At 43.9% G+C, this 22,307-nt stretch overlaps 1 protein-coding gene across 1 annotated transcript in view; it reads left to right on the plus strand.

Moving 5' to 3' along the window:
• The window catches only part of DOCK1 (dedicator of cytokinesis 1), a 478,132-nt gene that overhangs the window by 397,186 nt on the left and 58,639 nt on the right, over positions 1-22,307 (plus strand). Inside the window, exon 38 of the mRNA XM_077258384.1 lies at positions 8-127. Within this exon, the coding sequence (XP_077114499.1) occupies positions 8-127 (120 nt within the window). The remainder of the gene's footprint in view (positions 1-7; positions 128-22,307) is intronic.

Here is a 22,307-nt window from a genome sequence, read left to right on the forward strand (position 1 = left end):
CTACAAGTGGTCGGAGGAGGCTTGTGCCGCACATCTGACTCAACGGGATGGTTACCAGGCAACTACGCAAGGGCAATTAAAAGAACAGCTGTACCAGGAGATTATCCATTACTTCGACAAAGGAAAGGTAATAAGAGAACGCGCTCCCGACAACATTCCAACGCCTCTGTTTATTTCCTCCCTGTTTTTGTTAAATCCGTCCTTCGAAAACACATTGATGAAATTTTACGACTTCTTTACCGCCTGCATAAAATATAGCAAATTCCCCAAACTAATAAAACAAGCGTCTTAACATTGTTTTCATCTGATGGAAGGTAAACGGTGGCATAATTTCTCATTTGAAACCGCATCCAGATGCTTGTAAAAGTAAAACCGTAGCCATCGGGAAGTTATTGACTGTGGGAGTGCTGGAACACCGAAATGCTTAATATCAGGAATAGCGACGTAGCCGAGAAGTATACAGTTAGTTATCCGTGACTCCCAATTGAGTAGGAAGAGGTACACTTCAAAACTAATAGAATATTTAAAGATTAATGTCACTTAGAGTAAATGCCGCCGTTCTCCTGAATCCGGCGATGTTTTTCTTTTGTTCCTGCGCCTCTCCGTTCCGGAGATATGACCTCTTCTAAGCTATGTATAAATCTAGTCTTGTTAGCCAACTGGGCGAGGAGACTTTTTGAAGACTACACCCATTTGGCTAAAGGGATGAGATTTAGTTACAGGCCATATCTCGGGAACGGAGAGGCGCAGGAACAAAAGAAAAACAACGCCGGATTCAGGAGAACAGCGGCATTTACACCAAAGGAAAAATATAACATTTATGACAAGTGACATCTTATCTCTAAAATATGCCAGTAAGGGTAAAATGATGATATTAGTGTAAGATAAGGGAGTCGCAACGTTTACACCTTTTAATTTATTATTGATTTGTATAGGTTTGTGTTATGGTTTGGCAGTAGGGAACGTGGCTCACGGGTGACAACACTGGAGTAACAATTGCTTGTGTTGCTCACGTTGTGTAGACTGGTTGGCGTTGCATACTTACTCACACCCGCCAAACTTCTGTCCCAGCTGCTCCGGAGGGGAAGGTTGGAAGCTTTGGACAAAAGAAGGGATTGTTGATTTCTGTGTTTAGCTACTGAAAGGGAATAATATACTGATGGCCTTCCTGCCATTGTTTTTCTTTAACCCCTTCCTGCATTTGGACATAGCCGACACAACAGTTGTGTCTCCAGAAAGGCAACTATGACTCCTACGACATTTAACACTTTATACACCATAAAAGTAAGGGTTCACAATCTTACACAGACATAGCCTTGAGGCTAAAGTAAGGCACTCGTGTGATATGCCAGTGCATTAGTTTTTTCCACTAGAGGATATGGAGACTTTTGAATTTTTTTTTTTTTACTTAAATGTGTGTATATTTGATTACAAATTATTTTGCCGTTAGGTTTCAGTAAAAACGTTCCCATTTGCCTTCTGTGTCCATTGTGTTGGCTGCAGAATGAGTTGACTGAGAACCCATCAGTGAGCTTGTTTTGACAAATCAACTTCAATGTGGTCATCAATCGGCTAATAGGAGCTCAGAAGAAGAATGGTAAGAGTCACAAACTTTGTTCTCGAAATGAGCTTAGTTATGGATCCTCCGATAACTGACTCTGCAGCCCATTGTACAACCCAGAGGCTATAGAAAGAAAACTGCAACATTTTTAATGAAGCCCAATTGTAAAAATTATTTTTAACAAAAAAAGTGTCTGAAAGTGTCAATATTATATATTCTAAAATAAAGAGTTTATTTTTCCTTTTCTGTTGCTAGAACTAGATTAGAGAATAATTATTTATATAGTTGATGTAATTGTCATAGGAAGGAATCCCAGTAGGGGTAACATCAAACTTGCCAAAAAGTTTGAGGTGTGGATTTCACCACCAGCATAGAATAAATATCCAGTAGATTTTGCTACAGATTTTTTTTTTTTTTTTTTGGCAAATTTTACCTTATCAACTATTATTATGGAGCAAGTTCAGAGAAGAGCTACCAGGATGGTGAGCAGACTGTAAACTATGTCCTACGAGGAACGGTTAAAGGATCTGTGAATATTTAGCTTGCAAAAACAGAAAGAGGAGACTTAATATCTGTCTACAAATACCTGAAGGGCTGTCACAGTGTAGAGGAATCATCATTATTCTCATTTTCACATGAAAACCCGAGAAGCAATTTAAGTTTGTGACAGTGAGGGTGATCAATGAGTGGAACAGGCGGCCACGAGAGGTGGTGAGTTCTCCTTCAATGGAAGTCTTCACACAGAGGCTGGACAGACATCTGTCTGAGAAGGTTTAGTGACTCCTGCATTGAGCAGGGGGTCGGACACGATGACCCCGGAGGTCCCTTCCAACTCTAACATTCTATGATTATGTACCGGGCAAGTACAGTAGGATGAAGGGTTCACAAGTAAAGGACTGGACGGACGGCATTTGCTTTTGCAGCTTGGGACATGCCAAAGAAATTCTATTCTGTTCTTCATTTCTCGCCGCCTCGCTATAACCTGCCCGAAACGCAGCGCTCGCTATAGCCGCATGTCACAGAGCTGGAAATAAAGTCCTAATCCTCTGTAGTGCGGGTTTTGCTTTCCTAACCTTTCCTGCCGGGTGCGCTTTATATTCATTTATTTTATTGTCTTTTGCAGCAGGAAAGTAATTTTAATAAAGCTCTTTAATCCAAGGACTTTGTCGAATATTATTAAGCTCCTATGCAGTAGCAGTGGACCAGAAATACTTGCCAGTAAAAAAAAAAAAAGTTCTGCGCTAGTACTTTTAACCCTTGAGTGCACAGAGCAGACATGGATAGCCTTGGTCAACTCTGTTGGATAGATATGAATGGTCGATTTCTAGAGGGATCCTGCACGTTACAGGGATATACAGCATTATTGTTATATAAAGATACTATGTTATTACATAAATGGCATATTAAAGGCTATGAACAGCTTTGCAAAAAAAAAAAGCATTTTTGCATAAATTCGTGTTTACTTTGAGTTGGAAAAAAAAAGAGTTTGTGCCATGTTTCAGGCCGCGATCATCAATCCTTCGTTCATTTTCAGCCCCATGATATGTAATTTATAAAGCCTAGTAATGCAACACTATCTACACGGATAAAGATCCCCTCCGCTAATCTCCGGGGGGAGAGGATGTGCCTAAAGACAATGTATCATCAGAAAATAACCCATTGTGCAAATTTAGTTTTTGCGTTAAAAATTTCCCATATTTAAAAAATAGAACCCAAAACTTAAAGGAGTATTCTCATGTCCAAGATCCTACACCATCATGTTGTAGGTGTAGTAATAATAATATTTGCAAATACCTCCAATTAGAAATGTAGTATAGTTCTTCTGCTTAGCTATGCCGCTCACCCCATGTGCAGGGCAGGGCAATAGCTTAGGTCTTCATGGTTACGACTATTAACAACTAACTGTCACTATGTGAGTGGTTGTAACCATGGATACGTAGGCTACTGGAATGCCCTGCACATGAAGAAAGAGACATAGCTAATCAGGAGAACTGTAGTGCATTTTTATTGGAAGTATTTGCTAATATTATCATTATGCGTACTACATGTTGGAGTAGGATCTTAGAATTTGAATACCCCTTTCCATTTTTTTAATTTTTTTTTTAAGATAGTGATATGGGAAATTTTACAAAAATGATTCAAAGACAAGACCACAATCAGGGCAAACATATCTTGTTCTGCGCAGGAGGGGAGCTGCAAAATAGGCAATTTTTTTCCAGAAAAAAAAAGGGGGCAAGAAATGTCTGTTCTGTGCGTCACTCCAGGAGGAGGCGACACGTTCTTCTACAGCTCCATCCGGGTCTTCACTGTGCAGAGACAATTGGGATTAGGAAGTTGCATCTTTCCCATCTGCCGCCCATCGGGCATCTTTTTATTAAAGTACAGACCTATAGTAAAACCAATGAAGTGCAAAATTATACAATAAAACCATAAGAGTTGTACTTGTCCGGGATCATCCGTGTGCCGAATCAACAGTTTTTCCAGGACCGTTGATTTTATATTAATTTTATGACGTAACCAGGGTGTATTATGCTGCGGCAATCATGATAGGATTCTGTGTAAAGTTACCAGTCACCCTGGTGTTCCAAACTGTTGTGGTTGCATCCTAAAAAAGCCAACAGAATAGTAAAAGAATATCGAACTGTTGTAGCCTGGATTATCAGGAATTCTGAGGTGCATATTGTGAGGTTCTGCAGCATCTGAGGTGTATATTATGAGGCTCTGCAGCAGCTGCGGTTTGTATTATGAGGCTCTGCAGCATCTGAGGTGTGTTTTATGAGGTTTTGTTGCAGATGAGATGTGTTTTATGAGGTTCTGCAGCAGCAGATGTGTGTATTATGAGGTTCTGCAGCAAGACAAAACCAAAAATCGAAAAACACCCTAAAAAATACTTATAATAAATATGCATTAAAAGATGCTAACCATCGCTAGAAAAAACACGAAATATAAATTAACCAACACCCGAGCAGGGTAGAGTAGTGGCGAATAGGGCCAAAAATACCAAGGAGGGTGAGAAATACCTCAAATAACCCTGGAGGGCTCCTAATAGGCTAGCCCTTCCTGCCAGTGGAGGTTGGCACCCTAAAAGTAGTGGCGCCCCCACTCCTCGTCGACTGTCCCTCCTAGCCCTAAATATCCCTACCACCTACCCACACCCAAACCCAACACCAAGCACACAAAACTAGCTGGACTAATTCTACAAAAGAGTTGTACAGGTCATAATGTATCAGTGAAATATAATAATTCCACAGTACTGACCTAAGAGGGAAATAATTTTCATCTAAACATTAGGGTATAGTAACCTATTTCTACGATAAATATGTAGGCATCATAGTAAATCAATAAGTTATAGCAGTTCAACAGTACTGGCCTATGTAAGAGATATTTGGGTATAGTAACCTGTAGTAATTAGGCCAAAAAAAAACAAAAAGAAAAAATTATTCATAGATAGATCCAGCTAGAATCAATAGATACTGTCTGCATTAATATCACAGTGACCACGGTTTATCATAGCATCTTTATGGTCTCATTCCACGTGAGATCATTGTATATAGTCCACCTTGTCTAGATGTTAGGTGAATCTAGGATACCAGCAAAATTCTTTTACCAACTCACCATCTTAGATTGGTGAAATAATAATACCAGATACTGACAAGCAAAATAATTTGATAGGTGAGTCACCATATCACTGTAAGTATAGATTAGATAACCATGGAGTCATTTTTGGATTCAATATCCATAAATAGACACAGTACCCTGATGTTACACAGTGTCAGTCATGGTTCGTAATGCAAACAAACATCTTGCTGAAGCCACCATAATAGGTCACTTCTCTGGTCACTTATCTGATCATATCAGGTCATTTGTACCGATTTTTCTTGTGCGTCCCTACGCGTTTCGCCCTCTCCCATCAGGGCTCATCAGGGGACAATAGATAGGAGCATGCCGAAGTGGCTATGATAATAAATAATCACTGATTATCACTGATAAGTGACCAAATATCTCTTACATAGGCCAGTACTGTTGAACTGCTATAACTTATTGATTTACTATGATGCCTACATATTTATCGTAGAAATAGGTTACTATACCCTAATGTTTAGATGAAAATTATTTCCCTCTTAGGTCAGTACTGTGGAATTATTATATTTCACTGATACATTATGACCTGTACAACTCTTTTGTAGAATTAGTCCAGCTAGTTTTGTGTGCTTGGTGTTGGGTTTGGGCGTGGGTAGGTGGTAGGGATATTTAGGGCTAGGAGGGACAGTCGACGAGGAGTGGGGGCGCCACTTCGACTTTTAGGGTGCCAACCTCCACTGGCAGGAAGGGCTAGCCTATTAGGAGCCCTCCAGGGTTATTTGAGGTATTTCTCACCCTCCTTGGTATTTTTGGCCCTATTTGCCACTACTCTACCCTGCTCGGGTGTTGGTTAATTTATATTTCGTGTTTTTTCTAGCGATGGTTAGCATCTTTTAATGCATATTTATTAAAAGTATTTTTTAGAGTGTTTTTCGATTTTTGGTTTTGTCTTTTTGACTATACCCTTATAAAATTTATCTGGTTTTCTTGGCTTTGAGGTTCTGCAGCAGCAGAGGCGTGTATTATGAAGTTCTGCAGCTGCTCAGGTGTGTATTATGAAGGTCTGCAGCAGACGAGATGTGTTTTATGAGGTTCTGCAGCAGCAGACGTGTGTATTATAAGATTCTGCAGCAACTGTGGTGTATATTGTTAGGTTCTGCAGCAGCTGAGGTGTGTATTATAAGGTTCTGCAGCAGCTGAGGTGTCTTATGAGGTTCTGCAGCAGCTGGGGTTTGCATTTTAAGGTTCTGCAGTAGCTGAGGTGTGTATTATGAGGTTCTACAGCAGCTGAGGTGTCTTATGAGGTTCTGCAGCAGTTTGTGAGGTTTTGCTGCACATGAGATGTGTGTCATGATGCTCTGCTGCAATGACTGTATGCTACTCCCTGCTGCTGAAGAACCTCTTGTTACAGACGGAGCACTACTAGTCAATCACTGGTTGGTGAAGAAGTAACCTCCTCCATTAGTGACCTGTGACGGGGGGATTAGTAGCCCATATGGGGGGCCGCTCCTCTCTGTAGAATGGTATGATGATCTGAATATGATTTGCAGACGTGAGTGATCGGTGTATTATACAGTGGTTCCCTCCGGCCCCTCTCCTCCTGTAATCCTCATCAGGTTATTACTGCCCCCCAGTTCTATTGTATCCGCCGGCAGAGAGCAGGCGATTCATCATAGGGACAGTTCTCCTATTATTGGACTAGTCCCTGACAGAGGGACTGAGCGTTATGTAATAGAGATGGAGATCGCATTCAGATGCGCCTGTAACGTCAGAAGACCCCATCTATCACCGCTCCGCTCGCTCGGCCACTTTTGCTTGCACAGTTCTCTCTGCTCCCCACCGACTCCCCCAATGATACAGAAGGCGCCTGATCTACTCTGATCACATTCCCACGACATTCAGCGTTCTGTGCAGTTTGGAGCATATGGTGGTCCTTGGGGGCCTTGATCACACTTGCATGGAGAGCGTGCCACAGCACATTACAGGGGAGTGAGTGACCGGAGAATACACCCGACTCCAAGAAGCGCCCAGGTCACTCCGGTGACATTCTGACTGTCCTCATTACATAATATGTTCCTAAAAAGTAAAGGTACAGCATCATATGTTGTCCCTGTGGCCTTCTGTCTGCCATTACTGACACCCAACGCTTTGTCTATATTCCTGCATTTTACTTAAGGGAAGGTCATGAAAAATAACCTCTTGATTAAATCAGGATTTTTTGGTAAATTTTAAAATTTAGTTTTTTTTCATTTGTGATTTTATTTTCACATTTTCTAAATCACTATCTATATCTAATATATAAAGCTGAATGTGTGTGTGTGTGTATGTATGTATGTATGTATGTATGTCCGGGATTGGCATCTGAACCGTAGCAGCTACAGCCACAAAATTTTGCACAGTCACACGTCTGGACCCCGAGAGCGTCATAGGCTATGTTGTGAGGTGAAATTTTAACCCCGCGCTTTCCAATTCACCAAACAATTTTGCCCCTATCTACATAATGGGGAAAAAGTGAAAGGAAAAGTGTTGGAGGCGTCGCAGCTACAGGCACAAAATTTTGCACAGTCACACGTCTGGACCCTGAGAGCGTCAAAGCTATATTGTGAGGTGAAATTTTAACCCCGCGCTTTCCAAGTCACCAAACAATTTTGCCCCTATCTACATAATGGGGAAAAAATGAAAGGAAAAGTGTTGGAGGCAAATTAACAGCTGCCAGATGTGAACAAGGGGGACTTAAAGAATGACAGCGATGGCACCAAAGAGTATATACTGTACAGTTGCTAAGGTGGGGCCCCAACATGGGATAATCACACCACCACGGGGATATGAACACACACACAAAATGCGCCACACACTACCACGTGCTCGAACACATATACCACCCTCAGTGCACATTTCACCACACATACACCAACCTCGCCACATAAAAGTAGAAACACAAAAGTCGCCGCTCAAAACTCGCCACGCGCAAAACTCTCCACATGCAAAACTCGCCACACGTGCAAAACTCGCCACACGCAAAACTTGCACACGCAGAAAAATTGCCACACGCAGAAAAATTGCCACATGCACAAAAGTTGCAACACATGCAAAAGTTGCCTCACACAAAACTTGCACATACTCAAAAGGCACCACACATAAAACTCGCCACGCGCAAAACTCGCCATGCGCAAAACTTGCTGCACACAACTTGCTACACTAACCTGTCACATGCAACTCGACACACAAAAAGTTGCTACACGCATGTCGCCACACAAAACTCATCTCACAAAAGTCCCTACATGCATGTCGCCACACGCAACTCAACACACACAACTTGACACACGAAACTCGCCCTAAAACACACACAAGTCTGGTATCCTTCAAAAATAAAAATCTGATTAATAAGCAGACAAACTACAAGAGCAACAAATGTACCATATAGGAATCCGGCAGCTGTCAGTCACATGACCAGTCTATTATGTGTATGTGTGAGCTAATATATACTGCCAGGGGGTGGGCTTACTGTTGGCTGGGGATTTATCAGGCTGCCATTTTAGCTTACAAATACTGAGGTAAAAATACTGACCAAATAACGTGTGAACGAGGGCTAATACAGGAGGAGATGGCATACAGCTATATACTATATACAGGAGATGACACACAGGTATATACTATTTACAGGGGAGATGACACACAGGTATATACTATATACAGGAGGAGATGACACACAGATATATACTATATACAGGAGAGATGACACACAGGTATATACTATATAGAGGAGGAGATGACATACAGGTACATACTACATACAGGAGGAGATGACATACAGGTATATACTATATACAGGAGGAGATGACACACAGGTATATACTATATACAGGAGCAGATTACCTACAGGTATATAGTATATACAGGAGGAGATGACACAGGTATATGCTATGTATAGGAGGAGATGACATACAGGTATATACTATATACAGGAGATGACACACAGATATATACTATATATAGGTGAGATGACACACAGGTATATACTATATACAGGAGATTACATACAGGTATATCTAATATATAAAGCTGAATGTGTGTATGTATGTATGTGTGTATGTCCGGGATTGGCATCTGTACCGTCGCAGCTACAGCCACAAAATTTTGCACAGTCACACGTCTGGACCCCGAGAGCGTCATAGGCTATGTTGTGAGGTGAAATTTTAACCCCGCGCGTTCCAATTCACCAAACAATTTTGCTCCTATCTACATAATGGGGAAAAAGTGAAGGGAAAAGTGTTGGAGGAAAATTGACAGCTGCCAGATGTGAACAATGAGGACTTAAAGAATGAGAGCGATGGCGACAAAGAGTATATACCGTACAGTTGCTAAGGTGGGGCCCCGACATGGGATACTCACCACACACGGGGATATGAACACAAACACAAAATGCGCCACACACTACCACGTGCTTGAACACATATACCACCCTCAGCACACATTTCACCACACACACACACCAACCTCGCCACATAAAAGTCGAAACACAAAAGTCACCACTCAAAACTCGCTACATGCAAAACTCGCCATATGCAAAACTAGGCTCACGCAAAACTCGCCACACGTGCAAAACTCACCTCATGGAAAACTCACCTCATGCAAAACTTGCACACACAGAAAAATTGCCACATGTACAAAAGTTGCACCACATGCAAAAGTTGCCTCACACAAAACTTGAACATACTCAAAATGCACCACACATAAAACTCGCCACGCGCAAAACTCGCCATGCACAAATCTTGCTGCACACAACTTGCTACACTAACCTGTCACATGCAACTCAACACACAAAATGTTGCTACACGCATGTCGCCACACAAAACTCATCTCACAAAAGTCGCTACATGCATGTCGCCACACGCAACTCAACACACACAACTTGACACATAAAACTCGCCCTAAAACACACACAAGTCTGGTATTGTCCTTCAAAAATAAAAATCTGATTAATAAGCAAACTACAAGAGCAACAAATGTACCATATAGGAAATACGGCAGCTGTCAGTCACATGACCTGTCTATTATGTGTATGTGTGAGCTAATATATACTGCCAGGGGGGAGGGCTTCCTGTTGGCTGGGGATTTATCAGGCTGCCAATAGCAACCAATCACAGCTCAGCTTCTATTTTGCTACAGTTAATTAACCTGAGCTCTGATTGGTTAATATAGGCAACAAAGACATTCTCAGTATAACAAAGCTAATATATGTTGTGAAATGCTTCTATTTGCTTAGTTTTTGCCTTTTAATAATTACATTTCTATCTATTTGTTTTGTGGTTTTTGTGTGCAGAATAAATTTTTGTTAACACATTCTATTTTGCTAACAGCAGTCATTAACCCGGGCGAAGCCGGGTAGTACAGCTAGTCTAATATATAAAGCTGAATGTGTGTATGTATGTGTGTATGTCCGGGATTGGCATCTGAACCGTCGCAGCTACAGCCACAAAATTTTGCACAGTCACACGTCTGGACCATGAGAGCGTCATAGGCTATGTTGTGAAGTGAAATTTTAACCCCGCGCTTTCCAATTCACCAAACAATTTTGCCCCTATCTACATAATGGGGAAAAAATGAAAGGAAAAGTGTTGGAGGCAAATTAACAGCTGCCAGATGTGAACAAGGGGGACTTAAAGAATGAGAGCGATGGCGCCAAAGAGTATATACTGTACAGTTGCTAAGGTGGGGCCCCGACATGGGATACTCACCACACCACCACGGGGATATGAACACAAACACAAAATGCGCCACACACTACCACATGCTCGAACACATATACCACCCTCAGCGCACATTTCACCACACATACACCAACCTCGCCACATAAAAGTCAAAACACAAAAGTCGCCGCTCAAAACTCGCCACGCGCAAAACTCTCCACATGCAAAACTCGCCACACGTGCAAAACTCCCCTCATGGAAAACTCGCCACACGCAAAACTTGCACACGCAGAAAAATTGCCACACGCAGAAAAATTGCCACATGCACAAAAGTTGCAACACATGCAAAAGTTGCCTCACACAAAACTTGCACATACTCAAAAGGCACCACACATAAAACTCGCCACGCGCAAAACTCGCCATGCGCAAAACTTGCTGCACACAACTTGCTACACTAACCTGTCACATGCAACTCGACACACAAAAAGTTGCTACACGCATGTCTCCACACAAAACTCATCTCACAAAAGTCGCTACATGCATGTCGCCACACACAACTCAACACACACAACTTGACACACGAAACTCGCCCTAAAACACACACAAGTCTGGTATTATCCTTCAAAAATAAACATCTGATTAATAAGCAGACAAACTACAAGAGCAACAAATGTACCATATAGGAATCCGGCAGCTGTCAGTCACATGACCAGTCTATTATGTGTATGTGTGAGCTAATATATACTGCCAGGGGGTGGGCTTACTGTTGGCTGGGGATTTATCAGGCTGCCATTTTAGCTTACAAATACTGAGGTAAAAATACTGACCAAATAACGTGTGAACGAGGGCTAATACAGGAGGAGATGACATACAGATATATACTATATACAGGAGGAGATGACACACAGGTATATACTATTTACAGGAGAGATGACACACAGGTATATACTATATACAGGAGGAGATGACACACAGATATATACTATATACAGGAGAGATGACACACAGGTATATACTATATAGAGGAGATGACATACAGGTACATACTACATACAGGAGGAGATGACATACAGGTATATACTATATACAGGAGGAGATGACACACAGGTATATACTATATACAGGAGCAGATTACCTACAGGTACATAGTATATACAGGAGTGTTATGACCCCAATGGCAGAGGGTCTCAGGAATCAATACCAAGTCTGCAAACACAAAAAACCAGCTCATAGGGCAGTGGTAACTGGGCTGACCATATATCTAATCCTAGCACCACAAATAGAAGTAGCCGGGGAACGTGCCTACGTTGGTTCTAGACGTCTCGCGCCAGCCGGAGAACTAACTAACCCTAGAAGGGAAAAGAAAGACCTTTCTTGCCTCCAGAGAAAAGACCCCAAAAGTTGGATACAAGCCCCCAACAAATAATAACGGTGAGGTAAGAGGAAAAGACAAACATAAGAATGAGCTAGGTATTTAGCAAAGAGAGGCCCACTAGCTAATAGCAGAATATAGTAAGATGACTTATATGGTCAGCAAAAACCCTATTAAAATATCCACGCTGGATATTCAAGAACCCCCGAACCGTCTATCGGCCGGGGGGAGAACACCAGCCCCCTAGAGCTTCCAGCAAGGTCAGAAATCACATTTAGTACAAGCTGGACAAAAATAGTAGCAAAGCAAGTAACTCAAAAAACAAAGAAGCAAGACTTAGCTTAATTTTGCAAGAGCCAGGACCAGCAGACAGGAGCAACAGAAGGATCTGATTACAACGATGCCAGGCACTGGACTAAGGATCCAGGAAGTTAATATAGCGACACCCCTGGACTAACGACCCAGGTGAGTGCCAAACAGAAAAAAGACAATCCCAGAGTCATACCACTAGTGACCACAAGAGGGAGCCAAAAAGTCTAATTCACAACAGTACCCCCCCCTTAAGGAGGGGTCACCGAACCCTCACCAAGACCACCAGGGCGATCAGGATGAGCAGCGTGAAAGGCACGAACTAAATCGGCCGCATGCACATCAGAGGCAACCACCCAGGAATTATCCTCCTGACCATAGCCCTTCCACTTGACCAGATACTGAAGCCTCCGCCTGGAGAGACGAGAATCCAAGATCTTCTCCACCACGTACTCCAACTCGCCCTCAACCAACACCGGAGCAGGAGGCTCAGCAGAAGGAACCACAGGTACAACGTACCGCCGCAACAAAGACCTATGGAACACGTTGTGAATGGCAAATGACACAGGAAGATCCAAGCGAAAGGACACAGGATTAAGGATTTCCAATATCTTGTAAGGACCGATGAAGCGAGGCTTAAATTTAGGAGAGGAGACCTTCATAGGAACAAATCGAGAAGACAGCCATACCAAATCCCCAACACGAAGTCGGGGACCCACACCGCGGCGGCGGTTGGCAAAACGCTGAGCCTTCTCTTGTGACAACTTCAAGTTGTCCACCAGATGATTCCAGATCTGCTGTAACCTATCCACCACAGAATCTACCCCAGGACAGTCAGAAGGCTCCACATGTCCCGAGGAAAAACGAGGATGGAAACCAGAGTTGCAGAAAAATGGCGAAACCAATGTAGCGGAACTAGCCCGATTATTAAGGGCAAACTCAGCCAACGGCAAGAAGGTCACCCAATCATCCTGATCCGCAGAAACAAAACACCTCAAATAAGCCTCCAGAGTCTGATTAGTTCGCTCCGTTTGTCCATTAGTCTGAGGATGAAAGGCAGACGAAAATGACAAATCAATGCCTATCCTAGCACAAAAGGATCGCCAGAACCTGGAAACAAACTGGGATCCTCTGTCAGACACAATATTCTCAGGAATGCCGTGTAAACGAACCACATTCTGAAAGAACACAGGAACCAGATCGGAAGAGGAAGGCAGCTTAGGCAAAGGTACCAAATGGTCCATCTTAGAAAAGCGATCACATACCACCCAGATGACAGACATGCCCTGAGACACCGGGAGATCTGAAATGAAATCCATGGAAATGTGTGTCCAAGGCCTCTTCGGGACAGGCAAGGGCAAGAGCAACCCGCTGGCACGCGAACAGCAAGGCTTAGCTCGAGCACAAGTCCCACAGGACTGCACAAACGACCGCACATCCCGTGACAAGGAAGGCCACCAAAAGGACCTAGCCACCAGATCTCTGGTGCCAAAAATTCCCGGATGCCCTGCCAATACCGAGGAATGAACCTCGGAAATGACTCTGCTGGTCCACTTATCAGGAACAAACAGTCTGTCAGGTGGACAAGAGTCAGGTCTACCAGCCTGAAATCTCTGCAACACACGTTGCAAATCCGGAGAAATGGCTGACAAGATAACTCCCTCTTTAAGAATACCAACTGGTTCTGCGACTCCCGGAGAGTCAGGCACAAAGCTCCTTGAAAGAGCATCAGCCTTCACATTCTTTGAACCTGGTAAATACGAGACCACAAAGTCAAAACGGGAGAAAAACAATGACCAGCGGGCCTGTCTAGGATTCAGGCGTTTAGCAGACTCGAGATACATCAGATTTTTGTGATTAGTCAAGACCACCACACGATGCTTAGCACCCTCGAGCCAATGACGCCACTCCTCAAATGCCCACTTCATGGCCAACAACTCCCGATTGCCAACATCATAATTCCGCTCAGCAGGCGAAAACTTCCTCGAGAAAAAGGCACAAGGTCTCATCACAGAGCAACCAGGGCCTCTCTGCGACAAAACGGCCCCTGCCCCAATCTCAGAAGCATCCACTTCAACCTGAAAGGGAAGTGAGACATCAGGCTGGCACAAAACAGGCGCCGAAGTAAACCGGCGCTTCAACTCCTGGAAAGCCTCCACGGCTGCAGGAGCCCAGTTAGCAACATCAGAACCTTTCTTGGTCATATCCGTCAAAGGTTTAGCAATGCTAGAAAAATTAGCAATAAAACGACAGTAGAAGTTAGCAAAACCCAAGAACTTCTGAAGACTCTTAACTGACGTGGGTTGAGTCCAATCATGAATAGCACGGACCTTGACTGGGTCCATCTCCACCGCAGAAGGGGAAAAAATAAACCCCAAAAAGGGAACCTTCTGTACTCCAAAGAGACACTTTGAGCCCTTAACAAATAAAGCATTCTCACGCAAAACCTGAAACACCATCCTGACCTGCTCTACATGCGAGTCCCAGTCATCAGAAAAAACCAGAATATCATCCAGATAAACGATCATAAATTTATCCAGATACTTCCGGAAAATATCATGCATAAAGGACTGAAACACTAAAGGAGCATTAGAGAGCCCAAAAGGCATCACCAAGTACTCAAAATGACCTTCGGGCGTATTAAACGCGGTTTTCCATTCATCTCCTCGCTTAATGCGCACAAGGTTGTACGCACCACGAAGATCTATCTTGGTGAACCACTTGGCACCTTTAATTCGGGCAAACAAGTCTGACAACAGAGGCAAAGGATACTGAAATTTAACAGTGATTTTATTCAAAAGCCGATAGTCAATACAAGGTCTCAAAGATCCGTCCTTCTTGGCCACAAAAAAAAATCCCGCACCAAGAGGGGAAGAGGAAGGACGGATATGCCCCTTCTCCAGAGATTCCTTGATATACGAACGCATTGCGGTATGCTCAGGTACAGACAGATTAAATAGTCTTCCCTTAGGAAATTTGCTACCTGGAATCAAATCTATGGCACAGTCACAGTCCCTATGAGGAGGCAGAACACTGGACCTGGACTCGCTGAACACATCCTGATAATCAGACAAATACTCTGGAACTTCCGAAGGAGTAGAGGAAGCAATAGACACCGGCGGGGAATCACCATGAATACCCTGACAGCCCCAACTTGACACAGACATTGCCTTCCAATCCAAGACTGGATTATGAGTCTGTAACCATGGCAAACCCAAAACGACCAAATCATGCATTTTATGCAGAACAAGAAAACGAATCACCTCCCGATGTTCAGGAGTCATGCACATGGTTACCTGTGTCCAAAACTGCGGTTTATTTTCCGCCAATGGCGTAGCATCAATACCCCTCAGAGGGATAGGATTAACCAATGGCTCAAGAACAAAACCACAGCGCTTGGCAAATAACAGATCCATAAGACTCAGGGCAGCACCTGAATCCACAAACGCCATAACAGGGTAAGAGGACAATGAGCAAATTAAAGTCACAGACAAAATAAATTTAGTTTGCAAATTACCAATGGCGACAGGACTAACAACCCTTGTTAGGCGTTTAGAGCATGCTGATATAACATGTGTAGAATCACCACAGTAAAAACACAACCCATTCTGACGTCTATGATTTTTCCGCTCATTTCTGGTCTGAATTCTATCACATTGCATCAAATCAGGTGTTTGTTTAGACAACACCACCAGAGGATTAGCGGTTTTGCGCTCCCGCAAACGCCGGTCAATTTGAATAGCCAGCGCCATGGAATCATTCAGACTTGTAGGAATGGAGAAACCCACCATCACATTCTTAATGGCTTCAGAAAGGCCATTTCTGAAGTTTGCGGCCAGAGCACACTCATTCCACTGAGTAAGCACGGACCATTTCCGAAATTTTTGGCAATACACTTCAGCTTCATCCTGGCCCTGAGAAATAGCCAGCAAGGCTTTTTCTGCCTGAACCTCAAGATTGGGTTCCTCGTAAAGCAATCCGAGCGCCAGAAAAAACGCATCAATATTTGCCAATGCCGGATCTCCTGGCGCTAGCGAGAAAGCCCAGTCCTGAGGGTCGCCCCGTAAAAAAGAGATAACAATTTTAACTTGCTGAACTGAGTCTCCAGATGAACGGGGTCTCCGAGATAGAAACAATTTACAATTATCCCTGAAATTCCTAAACTTAAATCGGTCTCCAGAAAACAGTTCAGGAATAGGTATTTTAGGTTCAGACATAGGACTACTGGTAACAAAATCTTGTATGCTTTGTGTTGTGAATTTACTTTTTGCTCCCTCTAGTGGTTACTAGTTTTTTGACTCTGGTTTTTCTGTCATTCCTTTTATCCGCACCTGGGTCGTTAGTTAAGGGTGTTGCTATTTAAGCTCCCTGGACCTTCAGTTCAATGCCTGGCAACGTAGTTATCAGAGCTAGTCTGCTGTGCTCTTGTCTACTGATCCTGGTTCCAGTTATATCAGCTAAGTCCGCTTTTTGCTTTTTGCTATTTTGGTTTTGGTTTTGTATTTTTGTCCAGCTTGTTCCAAATATATATCCTGACCTTTGCTGGAAGCTCTAGGGGGCTGGTGTTCTCCCCCCGGACCGTTAGACGGTTCGGGGGTTCTTGAATTTCCAGTGTGGATTTTGATAGGGTTTTTGTTGACCATATAAGTTACCTTTCTTTATTCTGCTATCAGTAAGCGGGCCTCTCTGTGCTAAACCTGGTTCATTTCTGTGTTTGTCATTTCCTCTTACCTCACCGTTATTATTTGTGGGGGGCTTCTATCCAGCTTTGGGGTCCCCTTCTCTGGAGGCAAGAAAGGTCTTTTGTTTTCCTCTACTAGGGGTAGCTAGATTCTCCGGCTGGAGCGTGTCATCTAGAATCAACGTAGGAATGATCCCCGGCTACTTCTAGTGTTGGCGTTAGGAGTAGATATATGGTCAACCCAGCTACCACTGCCCTATGAGCTGGATTTTTGTATTCTGCAGACTTCCACGTTCCTCTGAGACCCTCGCCATTGGGGTCATAATAGTTTGCCAGGCCAGTATTAAATGTTTAATGCATTGCAGAAGAGGGATTATAAGAAAGAAGATTCTGAGTTTTTTTTTTTTTTTTCTTCTTCCCCTTTACCTCAGAGTGGCTATGCTTGCTGCAGACATGAATGTCCAGACCTTGATTACAAGTGTGGACCAGCTGGCTACTCGTGTGCAGGGCATACAAGACTATGTTATCAGTAATCCTAGGTCAGAACCTAAAATACCGATTCCTGAACTGTTTTCCGGAGACAGGTTTAAGTTTAGGAATTTTGTGAATAATTGTAAATTGTTTTTGTCCCTGAGACCCTGTTCATCTGGAGACTCTGCTCAGCAAGTAAAAATTGTTATTTCGTTCTTACGGGGCGACCCTCAGGATTGGGCTTTTTCGCTGGCGCCAGGAGATCCGGCATTGGCTGATATTAATGCGTTTTTTCTGGCACTCGGTTTACTTTATGAGGAACCCAATCTTGAGATTCAGGCAGAAAAGGCCTTGCTGGCTATGTCTCAGGGGCAGGACGAGGCTGAAGTGTACTGCCAAAAATTTCGGAAATGGTCCGTGCTGACACATTGGAACGAGTGTGCACTGGCCGCTAATTTTAGAAATGGCCTTTCTGAAGCCATTAAGAATGTTATGGTGGGTTTTCCCATTCCCACAGGTCTGAATGATACTATGGCACTGGCTATTCAAATTGACCGGCGGTTGCGGGAGCGCAAAACCGCAAATTCCCTCATGGTGTTGTCTGAACAGACACCTGATGTGATGCAATGTGATAGAAAAACCGCAAATTCCCTCATGGTGTTGTCTGAACAGACACCTAATTCGGTGCAATGTGATAGAAAAATCGCAAATTCCCTCATGGTGTTGTCTGAACAGACACCTGATTTAATGCAATGTGATAGAATCCTGACTAGAAATGAGCGGAAAATTCATAGATGCCGGAATGGCTTGTGCTACTACTGTGGTGATTCTACACATATTATCTCAGCATGCTCTAAACGTATAGCTAAGGTTGTTAGTCCTGTCACCGTTGGTAATTTGCAACCTAAATTTATTCTGTCTGTAACTTTGATTTGCTCACTGTCGTCTTTTCCTGTCATGGCGTTTGTAGATTCAGGTGCTGCCCTGAGTCTTATGGATCTGTCATTTGCTAAGCACTGTGGTTTTACTCTTGAACCATTAGAAAATCCTATTCCTCTTAGGGGTATTGATGCTACGCCATTGGCAGCAAATAAACCGCAGTATTGGACACAGGTTACCATGTGCATGACTCCTGAACACCGCGAGGTGATACGTTTCCTGGTTTTACATAAAATGCATGATTTGGTTGTTTTAGGGCTGCCATGGTTACAGACCCATAATCCAGTCCTGGACTGGAAGGCTATGTCAGTCTCAAGTTGGGGCTGTCGTGGTATTCATGGGGATTCCCTGCCTGTGTCTATTGCTTCTTCTACGCCTTCGGAAGTTCCGGAGTATTTGTCTGATTATCAGGATGTCTTCAGTGAGTCTGAGTCCAGTGCACTGCCTCCTCATAGGGACTGTGACTGTGCTATAGATTTGATCCCAGGCAGTAAATTTCCTAAGGGAAGACTGTTTAATCTGTCGGTACCTGAACATACCGCTATGCGTTCATATATCAAGGAGTCTCTAGAGAAAGGACATATTCGTCCGTCTTCTTCCCCTCTTGGTGCGGGATTCTTTTTTGTGGCAAAAAAGGACGGATCTTTGAGACCTTGTATTGATTATCGGCTTTTAAATAAGATCACTGTCAAATTTCAGTATCCTTTACCGCTGTTGTCTGACTTGTTTGCCCGGATTAAAGGTGCCAAGTGGTTCACCAAGATAGATCTTCGTGGTGCGTACAACCTTGTGCGCATTAAGCAAGGTGATGAATGGAAAACCGCATTCAATACGCCCGAAGGTCATTTTGAGTACTTGGTGATGCCTTTTGGGCTCTCCAATGCGCCTTCAGTTTTTCAGTCCTTTATGCATGACATTTTCCGGAAGTATCTGGATAAATTTTTGATTGTTTATCTGGATGATATTTTGGTTTTTTCTGATAATTGGGATTCGCATGTGGAGCAGGTCAGGTTGGTCTTTAAAATTTTGCGTGAAAATTCTTTGTTTGTCAAGGGCTCAAAGTGTCTCTTTGGTGTACAGAAGGTTCCCTTTTTGGGGTTCATTTTTTCCCCTTCTGCTGTGGAGATGGACCCAGTCAAGGTCCGAGCTATTCTTGATTGGACTCAGCCCTCGTCAGTTAAGAGTCTACAGAAGTTCTTGGGTTTCGCTAACTTCTACCGTCGTTTTATCGCTAATTTTTCTAGCATTGTGAAACCTTTGACGGATATGACCAAGAAGGGCTCCGATGTAGCTAACTGGGCTCCTGCTGCCGTGGAGGCTTTCCAGGAGTTGAAACGCCGGTTTACTTCGGCGCCTGTTTTGTGCCAGCCCGATGTCTCACTTCCCTTTCAGGTTGAGGTGGATGCTTCAGAGATTGGAGCAGGGGCCGTTTTGTCGCAGAGAGGCCCTGGTTGCTCTGTTATGAAACCTTGTGCCTTTTTCTCTAGGAAGTTTTCGCCTGCCGAGCGAAATTATGATGTGGGCAATCGGGAGTTGTTGGCCATGAAATGGGCATTTGAGGAGTGGCGTCATTGGCTCGAGGGTGCTAAGCATCGTGTGGTGGTCTTGACTGATCACAAAAATCTGATGTATCTCGAGTCTGCTAAACGCCTTAATCCGAGACAGGCCCGCTGGTCATTGTTTTTCTCCCGCTTTGATTTTGTTGTCTCGTATTTACCAGGTTCAAAGAATGTGAAGGCCGATGCTCTTTCTAGGAGCTTTGTGCCTGATGCTCCTGGAGTCGCTGATCCTGTTGGTATTCTTAAAGATGGAGTTATCTTGTCAGCTATTTCTCCGGATCTGCGACGTGTGTTGCAGAGATTTCAGGCTGATAGGCCTGAGTCTTGTCCACCTGACAGACTGTTTGTCCCGGATAAGTGGACCAGCAGAGTCATTTCCGAGGTTCATTCCTCGGTGTTGGCAGGTCACCCGGGAATTTTTGGCACCAGAGATCTGGTGGCCAGGTCCTTTTGGTGGCCTTCCTTGTCAAGGGATGTGCGGTCATTTGTGCAGTCCTGTGGGACTTGTGCTCGAGCTAAGCCTTGCTGTTCTCGTGCCAGCGGTTTGCTCTTGCCCTTGCCTGTCCCGAAGAGACCTTGGACACATATCTCCATGGATTTCATTTCTGATCTTCCGCTATCCCAGGGCATGTCCGTTATCTGGGTGATATGTGATCGCTTCTCAAAGATGGTCCATTTGGTTCCTTTGCCTAAGCTGCCTTCCTCTTCCGATCTGGTTCCTGTGTTTTTCCAGAACGTGGTTCGTTTGCACGGCATCCCTGAGAATATTGTGTCAGACAGAGGATCCCAGTTCGTTTCCAGATTCTGGCGATCCTTTTGTAGTAGGATGGGCATTGATTTGTCGTTTTCGTCTGCTTTCCATCCTCAGACTAATGGACAGACGGAGCGAACCAATCAGACTTTGGAGGCTTATTTGAGGTGTTTTGTCTCTGCTGATCAGGACGATTGGGTGACATTCTTGCCGTTGGCTGAGTTTGCCCTTAATAATCGGGCTAGTTCCGCCACCTTGGTTTCGCCTTTTTTCTGCAACTCTGGTTTCCATCCTCGCTTTTCTTCGGGTCATGTGGAGCCTTCTGACTGTCCTGGGGTGGATTCTGTGGTGGATAGGTTGCAGCGGATCTGGAATCATGTGGTGGACAACTTGAAGTTGTCACAGGAGAGGGCTCAGCGCTTTGCCAACCGCCGCCGCGGTGTGGGTCCCCGACTACGCGTTGGGGATTTGGTATGGCTTTCTTCCCGCTTTGTTCCTATGAAGGTCTCCTCTCCCAAATTTAAACCTCGTTTTATTGGGCCTTACAAGATATTGGAAATCCTTAATCCTGTATCTTTTCGTCTGGATCTTCCTGTGTCGTTTGCTATTCACAATGTATTTCATAGGTCCTTGTTGCGGCGGTACATTGTGCCTATAGTTCCTTCTGCTGAGCCTCCTGCTCCGGTGTTGGTTGAGGGCGAGTTGGAGTACGTGGTGGAGAAGATCTTGGATTCTCGCCTCTCCAGGCGGAGGCTTCAGTACCTGGTCAAGTGGAAGGGCTATGGTCAGGAGGATAATTCCTGGGTGGTCGCCTCTGATGTTCATGCGGCCGATTTAGTTCGTGCCTTTCATGCCGCTCATCCTGATCGCCCTGGTGGTCGTGGTGAGGGTTCGGTGACCCCTCACTAAGGGGGGGGTACTGTTGTGAATTTACTTTTTGCTCCCTCTAGTGGTTACTAGTTTTTTGACTCTGGTTTTTCTGTCATTCCTTTTATCCGCACCTGGGTCGTTAGTTAAGGGTGTTGCTATTTAAGCTCCCTGGACCTTCAGTTCAATGCCTGGCAACGTAGTTATCAGAGCTAGTCTGCTGTGCTCTTGTCTACTGATCCTGGTTCCAGTTATATCAGCTAAGTCCGCTTTTTGCTTTTTGCTATTTTGGTTTTGGTTTTGTATTTTTGTCCAGCTTGTTCCAAATATATATCCTGACCTTTGCTGGAAGCTCTAGGGGGCTGGTGTTCTCCCCCCGGACCGTTAGACGGTTCGGGGGTTCTTGAATTTCCAGTGTGGATTTTGATAGGGTTTTTGTTGACCATATAAGTTACCTTTCTTTATTCTGCTATCAGTAAGCGGGCCTCTCTGTGCTAAACCTGGTTCATTTCTGTGTTTGTCATT

This window comes from Ranitomeya variabilis, chromosome 4 (assembly GCF_051348905.1).
Source record: "Ranitomeya variabilis isolate aRanVar5 chromosome 4, aRanVar5.hap1, whole genome shotgun sequence".
Taxonomy (NCBI): Eukaryota; Metazoa; Chordata; class Amphibia; order Anura; family Dendrobatidae; genus Ranitomeya; species Ranitomeya variabilis.